The sequence below is a fragment of the Ranitomeya imitator genome, chromosome 2, assembly GCF_032444005.1.
Source record: "Ranitomeya imitator isolate aRanImi1 chromosome 2, aRanImi1.pri, whole genome shotgun sequence".
NCBI classification, from domain to species: Eukaryota; Metazoa; Chordata; class Amphibia; order Anura; family Dendrobatidae; genus Ranitomeya; species Ranitomeya imitator.
This window is the reverse complement of record NC_091283.1, coordinates 54,437,067-54,451,875: the sequence shown is the minus strand read 5'-3', so window position 1 is coordinate 54,451,875 and position 14,809 is coordinate 54,437,067. Positions and strand designations below refer to the sequence as shown.

At 46.4% G+C, this 14,809-nt stretch overlaps 1 protein-coding gene across 1 annotated transcript in view; it reads right to left on the bottom strand.

Annotated features, from left to right (window-relative positions):
• The window catches only part of LOC138661820 (uncharacterized), a 30,919-nt gene extending 16,679 nt beyond the window's left edge, over positions 1–14,240 (bottom strand). The window contains exon 1 of the mRNA XM_069746751.1: positions 13,652–14,240. Coding sequence (XP_069602852.1) covers positions 13,652–13,943 — 292 coding nt within the window. The 5' untranslated portion in view covers positions 13,944–14,240. The remainder of the gene's footprint in view (positions 1–13,651) is intronic.
• Positions 14,241–14,809: the final 569 nt, after the last annotated feature.

Below are 14,809 nucleotides of genomic sequence, written 5' to 3'. Positions count from 1 at the left end.
TATTAAAACTTGGGTAACTGTTTACGTCCACAGTTTTAAAATGTGTAGTCGTGAAAAACCGACCCTCACTATCAATGTGTACCACGAAATCTAAAAATTGGGTTGAGGTGTGGGACAAATTTGCTGTGAAGGTAAGGCCCCAGGGGTTCAAATTCAAGGTACTAACAAAGTACAGAGCTTCCAGCTCTGTACCTGTCCAAATGATAAAAAGGCCGTCTATAAAACGTCGGTACAGAGCTATCTTGCCAATAGCCAGGTGAGACTGCACGATGAAGACAGAATCAAATGTCCCCATGAACAAATTTGCATAACTGGAGGCGAATCTTGTAGCCATCGTGCAACCTTTCACATGGAGGTAGAAAAAACGCTCAAAAGTGATTTACAGACAGTTTGCAACCCTGAAGATATCATGTAAAATGGTTTTGCACATGATAATAATATTCCAATGTTGGGGCTCAGACCATGACGCAAAAATTAACTCCAAAAGTCCAGCAGAAGACAGCCTCATTTGTAGCCAATATTAAAATCAATCGCTTAAAGGCGACGTTTCTATGAATTTTGAAAATTTAAACTGAGTACCTCCTCCAATTGCCGCTGCTCCGCAGGATCAGGAACAGCTTTTTTTCTTCTTCTGTGATCCACTGTTCCAAAGTTATAAGCCACAGAAATAGAGAAGCAAAATATCCCTTCAAGAAACTGGGGGCGTGTACTACAGAACTTCTCTGTGGGTGCGGCCGTGATCTGATTGGCCAATGTAAAAGGAGAAAAAACACACGCCCACAGAGAAGTTGTTTAGTGTACGCCCAGTTAGTTAAAGAGAACACTTTCACCGTTATTACCAGGGAGGCATAACTTTGGAATGGAGGGGTACAGAAGAAAAAGAAAAACTGTTCTAGAATCAGTGGAGCGCTGACAACTGAAGGAGGCAATCTGATTGAAAAAAAAAATTAAAAATCCAGTGAAAGGCTCTTTTTACAGGGGATTTTTCACCCAATTTTCAAACTGGAATTATTAAAAAATAGAGAGCGCTACTTACGACTCCGAACCCCCATTTGCTTCTATAGTTTATGCCAGAACTAGAAGTAATGGCATCCTATCTATCGCTCACCTGACCCTTCAACCAAACAATGGCCTTAATCAAGTGACTGAATTAACAGGAAGTCATCATTGCTGGTCCCAGCAGGGACCACCAGAATGGAGGGAGTTCCAATGAGTAACACTTCTTTATTTTTTTTTTTAACTATGGCTTTTCTCGGTTTAAAAAAAGGGGTTGAAATCCCAACCACTTTAATATTAGGGTCTGTTTCTTACTAGGTGGTTTACAATTTAAGAGCCTTATAATGATACATAACACAGGGGAACAATTTGAAAAAAAATTTCTGTTGAGTTAGGTTTTTGAGCTGATTTATACTAAAATTGGCATGCTGATTCCAAAAATGTAGTCAGTTTTTTTTTAGCACGTCAAGTTTTTCCTACACAACTTACATGCCAGAGAAGCACAATTGCACTGATATCTGTAATAAGACTTGTTATCTGATTACAATTCGACTCATATAGAGCTACGTGGCAACTTGTAAGAGTAGTCACAACTTTGTCATGCCTATTTCTTATATATTTCATTTTTTGTTCATATTTGTACTATTTAAAAAAAAAAAACACTTTTTAGGTACAGTAGTTTACATAGTTTTGAGAAGACAAAAATCCTATAGTTCAAAAACTTGACGTGATAGAGAAAAACTGAGATAATTTCTGGATTCAGCATCCAAAAATTAATTAAGAACAGTTGTCTGACCTAACTCTTAAAAAATTGTGTTCCCCAGGAGATATCCCCACAAATGGGGATAACTAATTGATCACTGGGGGTCGACCCCCCCGGTATGGAATGGAGCAACAGGTTGAAAGTCCACGGCGCTAGGCAACCCTATAGATACTGAGGTCGGGCATGCACACTGCTGCTCCATTTTAATAGGGATAAATATTCCCTTTTCTGCCGATCGATGTGGGTCCCAACAGTCAGACCGCCCCTGATCAGTAAGTTATGACCTATCCTATGTATAGGTGAGGTGATAACTTTCTTTCACTGGTAAACCCATTCAATTTGACATTGTTGGCGCAGTGAGGCTGAAGCACTGTGGTCTGTATTCTATAGGGGTCCCCCACCTAAGCAATGGGGGTCTCCCACCTTAGCTACATTTGGCAATAGTTTTCTGAAATTCAAATAGTGATCATCCTGCCATAATGTAACAATGAAGAAACATGACAGAAAGGAGAGACAGAATGTAAAAATACATCTGATAAATATAAAATTATGGAAAGAGATGGGAGGTTTCCATTTTAATATGTAATCCTGAGCACATGACAGTGGATCCCTCGCATCATATTGGATTGTATATTTCTATATATACCGTATTTTCCGGCGTATAAGATGACTGGGCGTATAAGACGACCCCCAACTTTTCCAGTTAAAATATAAAATCTTCTCAAAAGTCGGGGGTTGTCTTATATGCCGGGTGTTGTCTTATAGGGAGGGTGCGAAGCAATCTGCGGTCGAAGTATATAGTGGGGGGAGTGGTCCCGATGACGAGCGCCTCACCAGGAAGGTGTAAGTGAAGCAAACTGTCAGCGTCTGGGATGCCAGGGGTATGTAAAAAAGAGAGAGAGAGTGGTGCTGTGCCTAGAAAAACACTCTTCTTTCACTCATCTGGCTCGCCCTTGTATCCTATTATCTCCTTCTCTGCTTCACTTACTCCTTCCCGGTGAGGCGCCCCCTCACCTCGTCATTGGGGTCGCTCCCCCCACAATATGCAGCGACTGCAGATTACTCCGCACCTGCCCTATAAGACGATACCTGGCTTATAAGATGACACCCGACTTTTGAGAAGATTCTATATCTATATATATATGCTAGATGGTGGCCCGATTCTAACGCATCGGGTATTCTAGAATATGCATGTCCACGTAGTATATTGCCCAGTCACGTAGTATATTGCCCAGTCACGTAGTATATTGGCCAGTCATGTAGTATATTGCCCAGCGACGTAGTATATTGCCCAGTCACATAGTATATTGCCCAGTCATGTAGTATATTGCCCAGCGACGTAGTATATTGCCCAGTCACGTAGTATATTGCCCAGCCACGTAGTATATTGCCCAGCCACGTAGCATATTGCCCAGCCACGTAGTATATTGCCCAGTCATGTAGTATATTGCCCAGTCATGTAGTATATTGCCCAGCCACGTAGTATATTGCCCAGCCACATAGTATATTGCCCAGCCACGTAGCATATTGCCCAGCCACGTAGTATATTGCCCAGTCATGTAGTATATTGGCCAGTCACGTAGTATATTGCCCAGCCACGTAGTATATTGCCCAGCCACGTAGTATATTGCCCAGCCACGTAGTATATTGCCAAGCGACATAGTATATTGCCCAGCGACGTAGTATTCAGTGCAGAGCCACGTAGTATATTGGCCAGTCACGTAGTATATTGCCCAGTCACGTAGTATATTGCACAGTCGCGTAGTATATTGCCCAGCGACGTAGTATATTGCCCAGCGACGTAGTATTCAGCACAGAGCCACGTAGTATATTGGCCAGTCACGTAGTATATTGCCCAGTCACGTAGTATATTGCCCAGCCACGTAGTATATTGCCCAGCCACATAGTATATTGCCCAGCCACGTAGTATATTGCCCAGCCACGTAGTATATTGCCCAGTCATGTAGTATATTGGCCAGTCACGTAGTATATTGCCCAGCCACGTAGTATATTGCCCAGCCACGTAGTATATTGCCCAGCCACGTAGTATATTGCCAAGCGACGTAGTATATTGCCCAGCGACGTAGTATTCAGCGCAGAGCCACGTAGTATATTGGCCAGTCACGTAGTATATTGCCCAGTCACGTAGTATATTGCACAGTCGCGTAGTATATTGCCCAGCGACGTAGTATATTGCCCAGCGACGTAGTATTCAGCACAGAGCCACGTAGTATATTGCCCAGTCACGTAGTATATTGCAAAGCCACGTAGTATATTGCCCAGTCACGTAGTATATTGGCCAGTCACGTAGGTATATAACACTGCCCATGCAGTATTTAGCAGTGTGTGCACAATATCCCTGTTAAAAAAAAATAATTAAAATAAAATATAGTTATATACTCACCCCTGGGATCCAGCGAAGCTGTGTGATGCGGCCGCCATCTTCCGTTCCCAAGATGCATTGCGAAATTACCCAGATGACTTAGCGGTCTTGCGAGACCGCTATGTCTTCTGGGTAAGTTCGCAATGCATCTCTGGGAACGGAAGATGGCAGCCGACGCGAGCGCATCGTCTGACGACGGAAGGTGAGAATAGTAGGTTTTTTGTTTTTTTATTATTTTTAACATTACATCTTTTTACTATTGATGCTGCAAAGGCAGCATCAATGGTAAAAACTTGGTCACACAGGGTTAATAGCAGCAGATACGGAATGCGTTTCCTGCGGCATAACGCGGTCCTGTGTGAGCGGTGACTGGAGGGGATTATGGAGCGGGCACTAACTGCGGGGAGTATGGAGCGGGCGCCGGGGACACTGACTGCGGGGAGTATGGAGCGGAGCGCCGGGGACACTGACTGCGGGGAGAGGGGAGTATGGAGCGGAGTGCCTGGGACACTGACTGCGGGGAGTATGAAGCGGGCGCTGGGGACACTGACTGCGGGGAGTATGGAGCGGAGCGCCGGGGACACTGACTGCGGGGAGTATGGAGCGGGTGCCGGGGACACTGACTGCGGGGAGTATGGAGCGAGCGCCGGGGACACTGACTGCGGGGAGTATGGAGCGGGCGCCGGGGACACTGACTGCGGGGAGTATGGAGCGGAGCGCCGGGGACACTGACTGCGGGGAGTATGGAGCGGAGCGCCGGGGACACTGACTGCGGGGAGTATGGAGCGGGCGCCGGGGACACTGACTGCGGGGAGTATGGAGCGGGCATCGGGGACACTGACTGCGGGGAGAATGGAGCGGGCGCCGGGGACACTGACTGCGGGGAGTATGGAGCGGGCGCCGGGGACACTGACTGCGGGGAGTATGGAGCGGGCATCGGGGACACTGACTGCGGGGAGAATGGAGCGGGCGCCGGGGACACTGACTGCGGGGAGAATGGAGCGGGCGCCGGGGACACTGACTGCGGGGAGTATGGAGCGGGCGCCGGGGACACTGACTGCGGGGAGTATGGAGCGGGCGGCTAATCGGACTGTGCCCGTCGCTGAATGGTCGCGGCAGCCATGACAGGCAGCTGCCGAAACCAATCAGCAACACGGGATTTCCGTGACGGAAGTTGAGGAGAGAAAGACGGAAGTATCCCTTAGACAATTATGTATATAGATCTACTATATAATTGTCTATGGGTCACTTCCGTCTGTCTGTCTGTCTTTCTGTCACGGATATTCATTGGTCGCGGCCTCTGTCTGTCATGGAATCCAAGTCGCTGATTGGTTGTGGCAAAACGCCCACGACCATTGCCACGACCAATCAGCGATGACCACAGTCCAGCGGCAATATGGCCGCTCCTTCCTCCCCGCAGTCAGTGCCCGCTCCATACTCCCCTCCAGTCATCCAGTCAGCCCTCACACAGGGTTAATGCCAGCGTTACCGGAGCGCGGTGTAATGTACTCCGGTTACGCAGCTATTAACCCTGTGTGTCCAACTTTTTAGTAAAACGATCTAATGTTAAAAATAATAATTAAAAAAAAAAGGTTATTCTCACCCTCTGATGTGTGTGCTGTCCTCGGCAGTGCAAGAGGCAGGTTCCGGTTCCAAAGATGCTATGCGAGAAGGACGTTCCATGACGTCACGGTCATGTGACCGCGACGTCATCACAGGTCCTGCACTCATACCAACCCTGGGACCGGAAGCTGCCGCATGCACCGCACACAGGCGTCAGGACTACAAGGGGCCTTCGGAGGGTGAGTATACGTTTCTTTTTTATATTTTAACCTGTTACATACGTGGCTGGGCAATATACTACGTAGCTTGGCAATATACTACGTGACTGGCCAATATACTACGTGTCTGTGCTGTATACTACGTGGCTCTGTGCTGTATACTACGTCGTTGTACAATATACTACCTGGCTGGGCAATATACTACGTGGCTGGGCAATATACTACGTAACTGGGCAATATACTACGTGACTGGGCAATATACTATGTGACTGGGCAATATACTACATGGCTGGGCAATATACTATGTCACTGGGCAATAAACTACGTGTCTGTGCTGTATACTACGTCTCTGTGCAATATACTACGTGGCTGGGCAATATACTACGTGGCTGGGCATTATATTACGCCACTGGGCAATATACTACGTAACTGTGCAATATACTACGTGACTGGGCAATATAGTACGTGGCTGGGCAATATACTACGTCACTGGGCAATATACTACGTGGCTGGGCAATATACTATGTGGCTGGGCAATATACTACGTAACTGTGCAATATACTACTTGGCAGGGCAATATACTACGTCACTGAGCAATATACTACGTGGCTGGGCAATATACTACGTGGCTGGGCAATATACTACGTGGCTGGGCAATATACTACGTGGCTGGGCAATATAGTAAGTGACTGGGCAATATACTACGTGGTTGGGCAATATACTACGTCACTGGGCAATATACTACGTGGCTGGGCAATATACTACGTGGGCTGTGCAATATACTACGTGGACATGCATATTCTAGAATACCCGATGCGTTAGAATCGGGCCACCATCTAGTATATATATAATGGGCTGGGCGCGACTAATCAGCGACAGGCACAGTCCGGCCACGAATTGGCCCCTCCCTATTCCCCTCCAGTCAGTGCCCGCTCCATACTCCCCTCCAGTCAGCGCCCACTTAGTGTTTTAGCAGTCCGTTAAACGGACTTCTTTACACCGTGGCATAATGCGGTGTAGCGCAGTCCGTTAACGCTGCCATTAACCCTGTAAGTGTGACCAACTTTTTACTATTGATGCTGCCTATGCAGCATCAATAGTAAAAACATATAATGTTAATACATATAATGTAGCGAGACCGCTACATCATCACGGGTTATTGCCGCAAGGCATTACTGGGAGCGGAGCATCGCTAAACGCCTGGGCTGGATCCGGGGGCCGCCGGAAGGTGAGTATATAACTATTTTTTATTTTAATTCTTGTCTTAACAGGGATATGGTGCCCACATTGCTATATACTACGTGGGCTGTGTTATATACTGCGTGGGCTGTGTTATATACTGCGTTGTTATGATCCGGTGACCTTGGAGCAGCATGAAAACTTTCACTGGAGTAGGTGGTAACTATACCTAATACCAAATCCTGATCTTAACACCGCAACTAGAAGTAGCTGTGGGGTGTACCTAACAAGCCCTAGACACCTCGTCACAGCTAAATACCCCTAAAGATGGAAATAGGAATACTACCTTGCCTCAGAGCAGAACCCCAAAGGATAGGCAGCCCCCCACAAATATTGGCTGTGAGTAGGAGAGGAAAGACACACACAGTCAGAAAACAGGATTTAGCACAAGAGGCCACTCTAGCTAAAATAGGAAAGGATAGGACAGAGTTCTGTGCGGTCAGTATTAAAACCCTTCCAAAAATATCAACCGCAGATTATACAAAAAATTCCTCCATCTAACTAAAGACGTGGAACGTATATCTGCAACTCCAGAGACTACTAAACTCAGAGCAGGAATACAATAAAAAAACAAGCACACAGCTTGTGTGCCATAGAAAAAGAAACAGACACTTATCTTTGCTGAATTGGCAGCTAAGCAGGAGAAGCCAGACAGAGATCCAACACTTCCCAAGAAACATTGACAACTGGCAAGGACTAATGAGTCCTGCAAACCTAAATACCCCAGTCAGAATTGCAATCAGTAGATACACCTGTCCAGGACTGCAGCCCAGAGACAACTGCATTACCACCTACAACCACCGGAGGGAGCCCATAAGCAGAATTGACAACACTGCGTGGGCTGTGTTATATACTAGGTGGGCTGTGTTATATACTGCGTGGGCTGTGTTATATACTGCGTCGCTGTGCTATATACTACGTGGGCTGTGCTATATACTACGTGGCTGTGCAATATACTAGGCGGCTGTGCTATATACTACGTGGCTGTGTTATATACTATGTGGGCCATGTTATATACTGGGTGGGCTGTGCTATATACTTCGTGGGCTGCGCTATATACTACGTGGGATGTTATATACTGCGTGGGCTGTGTTATATATCTTGCGTGGGCTATGCTATATACTACGTGGGCTGTGCTATATACTACGTGGGCTGTGTAATATACTGCGTGGGCTTTGCTATATTCTACGTGGCTGTGCAATATACTACGTGGCTGTGCAATATACTACGTGGGCTGTGCTATATACTATGTGGCTGTGCTATATACTACGTGGCTGTGTTATATACTATGTGGCTGTACAATATACTACGTGACTGTGCTATATACTACATGGCTGTGCTATATACTACGTGGCTGTGCCATATACTACGTGGCTGTGCAATATACTACGTGGGCTGTGCTATATACTATGTGGCTGTGCTATATACTACGTGGCTGTGCCATATACTACGTGGCTGTGCAATATACTACGTGGCTGCTATATACTACGTAGCTGTGCTATATACTACGTGGCTGTGCTATATACTACGTAGCTGTGCTATATACTACGTGGCTGTGCTATATACTACGTGGCTGTGCTATATACTACGTGGGCTGTGTTATATGCGAATTGGCACGGGATTTGACCAACGCTTCGGTAATTGATTGCGCCCGGACGGCCGAATCCTGTGTATTCATTGCATTATTCTGAAATCTTCATAAATAAACTACATACATATTCTAGAATACCCAATGCGTTAGAATCAGGCCACCATCTAGTGTGTATATATATATATATATATATATATATATACACTGCTCAATAACATAAAGGGAACATTAAAATACCACATCTATATATTTAATTGTCTAAGGGGTACTTCCGTCTGTCTGTAACGGAAATCCCGCGTCGCTGATTGGTCGCGGCCACCAGGTTGCGACCAATCAGCGACGGGCACAGTCCGGCCGAGAATTAGTCCCTCCCTACTTCCGTCCAGTCAGTGCCCGGCGCCCGCTCCATACTCCCCTCCAGTCAGCACTGACAAAGGGTTAATGTAAGCGGTAACGGACCGCGTTATGCTGCGAGTAACGCACTCCATTAACGCTGCTATTAACCCTGTGTGACTAACTTTTTACTATTGATGCTGTCTATGCAGCATCAGTAGTAAAAAGATCTAATGTTAAAAATAATTTAAAAAAAACAAAAACCTGCTATTCTCACCTTCCGTCGTCCGCCGATGCGCGCGCGGCTGCCGCCAGCTTCCATTCCCAGAGATGCATTGCGAAATTACCCAGAAGACTTAGCGGTCTCGCGAGAGCGGTAAGTCATCTGGGTAATTTCGCAATGCATCGCTGGGAACGGAAGCTGGTGGCAGCATCGCGCGCATTGGGACAGCTTCATTGGACGCCGGCGGGTGAGTACCTAACTATTTTTTTTAACAGGGATATGGTGCCCACACTGCTATATACTATGTGGGCTGTGTTATATACTGTGTGACTGTGTTAAATACTACGTGGCTATGTTATATACTGCGTGGCTGTTATATACTATGTGGCCAGTGTTATATACTGCGTGGGCTGTGTTATATACTGCGTGGGCTGTGCTATATATTACGTGGGCTGTGTTATATACTGCGTGGCAGCTATATACTACGTGGGCAGTGTTATATACTGCGTGGGCTGTGTTGTATACTGCGTGGCCTGTGTTATATACTGTGTGGGCTGTGTTATATACACGTGGGCAGTGTTATATACTGCGTGGGCAGTGTTACATACTACGTGGCCTGTATTATATACTGCGTGGCCTGTGTTATATACTGCGTGGGCTGCGCTATATACTTCATGGCCACTGTTATATACTGTGTGGCCTGTGTTATATACTGTGTGGGCTGTGTTATACACTGTGTGGCCTGTGTTATATACTGCATGGGCTGTGCTATATATTTCTTGGGCTGTGTTATATACTACGTAGCTGTGTTATATACTGCGTGTCTGCTATATACTACATGGCTCCTATATACTACGTGGCCTCTGCTATATACTATGTGGCTGCTATACATACATATTCTAGAATACCTGATGCGTTAGAATTGTTCCACCATCTAGTCCTAGATATCTCTGAATGAAATATTCCAGTTGCAATAAAACATAACAATTATCAATGTAAATCAAAATGAATATCCCATGGAGGTCTGGATTTGGAATGATGCTCAAAATCAAAGTGGAAAATCAAATTACAGGCTGAAACAAACTTCAGTGGAAATGACTCATTACAAGGAAAAAATGGTCAGTATTGTGTGTGGCCTCCACGTGCCTGTATGACCTCCCTAATGTACAACGCCTGGGCATGCTCTTGATGAGGTGGCGGATGGTCTCCTGAGGGATCTCCTCCCAGACCTGGACTAAAGCATCCGTCAAGTCCTGGACAGTCTGTGGTGCAACGTGATGTTGGTGGATGGAGCGAGACATGATGTCCCAGATGTTCTCAATCGGATTCAGGTATGGGGAACGGGCGGGCCAGTTCATAGCTTCAATGCCTTCATCTTGCAGGAACTGATGACACACTCTAGCCACATGAGGTCTGGCATTGTCCTGCATTAGAAGGAACCCAGGGCCAACCGCACCAGCATATGGTCTCACAAGAGGACTGAGGATCTCATCTCAGTACCTAATGGCAGTCAGGCTACCTCTGACGAGCACATGGAGGGCTGTGCGGCCCTCCAAAGAAATGCCACCCCACACCATTACTGACCCACTGCCAAACCGGTGATGCTGAAGGATGTTGCAGGCAGCAAATCGCTCTCCACAGCGTCTCCAGATTCTGTCACATCTGTCACATGTGCTCAGTGTGAACCTGCTTTCATCTGTGAAGGGCACAGGGCGCCACTGGCAAATTTGCCAATCTTGGTGTTCTGTGGCAAATGCCAAGCGACCTGCACGGTGTTGTGCTGTGAGCACAACCCCCATCTGTGGACATCAGGCACTCAGACCATCCTCATGGAGTCGGTTTCTAACCGTTTGTGCAGACACATGCACATTTGTGGCCTGCTGGAGGTCATTTTGCAGGGCTCTGGCAGTGCTCCTCCTGTTCCTCCTTGCACAAAGGCGGAGGTAGCAGTCCTGTTGCTGGGTTGTTGCCCTCCTACGGCCCCCTCCACGTCTCCAGGTGTACTGGCCTGTCTCCTGGTAGCACCTTCAGCCTCTGGACACTACTCTGACAGACACAGCAAACCTTCTTGCCACAGCTCACATTGATGTGCCATCCTGGATGAGCTGCACTACCTGAGCCACTTGTGTGAGTCCGTCTGATGCTACCACGAGTGTGAAAGAACAACCAACATTCAAAAGTGACCAAAACATCAGCCAGAAAGCATTTGTACTGAGATGTGGTCTGTGGTCCCCACCTGCAGAACCAATCCTTTTATTGAGGGTGTTGTCTATTCCATTTGCACAACAGCATCTGAAATTGATTGCCAAACAGTGTTGCTTCCTTGGTGGACAGTTTGATTTCACAGAAGTTTGATTTACTTGGAGTTATATTCTGTTTTTTAAGTGTTCCCTTTATTTTTTGAGCAGTGTATACATACTGTGGGGAGAATAAGTATTTGAAACACTGATGATTTGGCAAGTTTTCCCACCTACAAAAAATGGAGAGGTCTGTAATATTTATCGTAGGTACACTTTACCTGTGAGAGACAGAATCTTAAAATAAATCCAGAAAATCACATTGTATAATTTTTACATAATTAATTTGCATTTTATTACATGCAATAAGTATTTGATACAATAGAAAAATAGAACTTAATATTTGGAACAGAAACCTTTGTTTGCAGTTACAGAGGTCAGACGTTTATTGTAGTTCTTGACCAAGTCTGCACACACTGCAGCAGGGATTTTGGCCCCCTCCTACATACAGATCTTCTCCAGATCTTTCAGGTTTCGGGGCTGTCGCTCGGAAACATTGAGTTTCGGCTCCCTCCAAAGATTTTCAATTGGGTTCAGGTCTGGAGACTGTCTAGGTCACTGCAGGACCTTTGAAATGCTTCTTATGGAACCACTCCTTAGTTGCCCTGGCTGTGTGTTTCAGGTCATTGGTATGCTAGAATACCCCGCCACGACACATCTTCAATGCACTTACTGAGGGAAGGAGGTTGTTGGCCAAAATCTCACAATACTTGACCCCATCCATCCTCCTGTCAATACGGTGCAGTCGTACTGTCCTCTTTGCAAAAAAGCACCCCCAAAATATGATGTTTCCCCCACCATGCTTTATGGTTGGGATTGTGTTCTTGGGGTTGTTCTCATTCTACTTCTTCCTCCAATCACGGCGAGTGAAGATGATACCAAAAAGTTCTATTTTGGTCTCATCTGACCACATGATCTTCTCCCAAGCCTCTTCTGGATCATCCAGATGGTCATTGGCAAACTTCAGACTGGCCTGGATATGAGCTGGTGTGAGTAGGGGACCTTGTGTGCTCTGCAGGATTTCAATCCATAACGGCATAGTGTGTTACTAACAGTAATGTTTGAGACTATGGTCCCAGTTCTCTTCAGATCATTGACCAGTTCATCCAGTGTAGCTCTGGGTTGATTCTGACCTTTCTCAGAATCATTCTTACCCCACGAGCCATGGAGCCCAAGACCAAGGAAGATTGACAGTCATCTCGTGTTTCATCCATTTTCTAATAATTGCGCCAACAATTGTTACCTTCTCACCACGCTGCTTGCCTATTGTCCTGTAGCCCATCCCAGCCTTGTGCAGGTCTACAGTTTTGTCCCTGGTGTCCTTAGACGGCTCTTTGGTCTTGGCCATGGTGGAGAGGTTGGAGTGTGATTGATTGTGTGGACAGGTGTCATTTATACAGGTAACGAGTTCAAACAGGTGCAATTAATACAGGTAATGAGTGCAGAGTAGGAGGGATTCTTAAAGAAAAACTAACAGGTCTGTGAGAGCCAGAATTCCTCCTGGCTGTAGGTGAATAAATACTTATTTCATGCAATAAAATGCAATTCAGTTATGTAAAAATCATACAATGTGATTTTCTGCCTTTTTTTTGTTTTTAGATTCTGTCTCTCACAGTTTAAGTGTACCTACGATATAAATTGCAGACCTCTCCATTCTTTGTAGGTGGGAAAATTTGCAAAATCGGCTGTATATCATACACTTATTTTCCCCACTGCATATATATATATATATATATATATATATATATATATATATATACAGTACATCCATGCACATATAGGCTGTCATGTGGTTTGAGTCCGAACCCCAGGATCTCAGTGTATACGTTAGCCGAGGAGGGGATTATAGGGCGTCCTGCAGGGTCGCGGCCACTAATCCCAGATTACGGAATACTTCACGTGATTTATGCTCATGTATTGATATCGGCATCTATGTAGAAGACATGCAATGAATGTGACTGCCCAGGTCTATTATACAGTTACATGGAGACATTGCAGTGCCCGTCAGCTGTGATGACACACAATACACACACACTGGTTCTTACCCTCAGGCCGACATCGATGCAGACCACCCTTGTGGTACCACTCGTTCCCATCTTCCCCCTCCGTCCCTTGAAATTCTCCCCAAAGGACGGGGGACCCCTCCGTTCTTGTCCAATCCGCCTCTACTCCCTCATCCTTCTCTTCGATCGTGTCTCTCGTTCCCAACGGAGACCCCGCCGCGGAGTGAACAATCCCTGCTTCGACTTGATGCTGAGCAGAGGATGCCATGGCGCATCTGATCGATGTGTTCGTTTTTTTGTGCAGGGTCCTATGTGACCCCAAAAACGTCCTCATTCGCCCTGGTTTAAGCCGGTGTTATTAGCAGCGAGCAGCGCGGCTCACACTGTATTCAGCGTTCGCCCCCTCCCTCCATTTTCTGCGCTCCCCCTGCCGCGCTCTCTCTTCGCCTCTCCGAGGAGAAAAGCTGTTTTCTCACATTCTTACAAAAGCAGCACTGCCACCTAGCAACCCAGCCAATTACCATGATTATCTGCCAGGCAGGAGCGGCCCTACTGTATGGTCAGCAGGGCATTGTCTCTCTGCGGACGCCTATCCCGGGTGGACACTGTTAGGTTCCATTTTTTATGCTTTGATTCCCTGTAATAATTTATAGCAGGGTTTATTCTTTATTTTCGTACTTTGCACTGCGTATAGTTTGAGATTTCTAGATAAGAGCTCATGTGCATGACGCCGAGGCCTGATATAGAGGCGCACGGCGTGCGTGCCTACGGGCTGATCCTATGGACCCATGGACAAAGGACATACGGCTACATAGCAAAGCTCAAAATGACCCCCTCCATTATGGGTTACGCTTCCTTCTCCATGCCCTTAGGCCAGCTCTTCACACCCGGGATGGCTAATAACATACAGTGGGGAAAAGAATGGAGAAGTCTTTAAATGTTATCATAGGTACACTTCACCTGTGAGAGACAGAATAAAAATTAAAAAAAATGCAGAAAATCACATGGTATGATTCTAACATAATTAAATTGTACTTTATTGCATGAAATAAATATTTGATCACGACCAACCAGCAAGAATTCAGGCTCTCACAGGCAGTGGCGTTTCCGGGGGCAGCCGGGGCATGTGCCCCAGGCGCGCAGCCGACAGGGGGGCGCCAGCAGGCCGCCTGATGCGGCGGTCCAAGGAGGAGGCTCCCC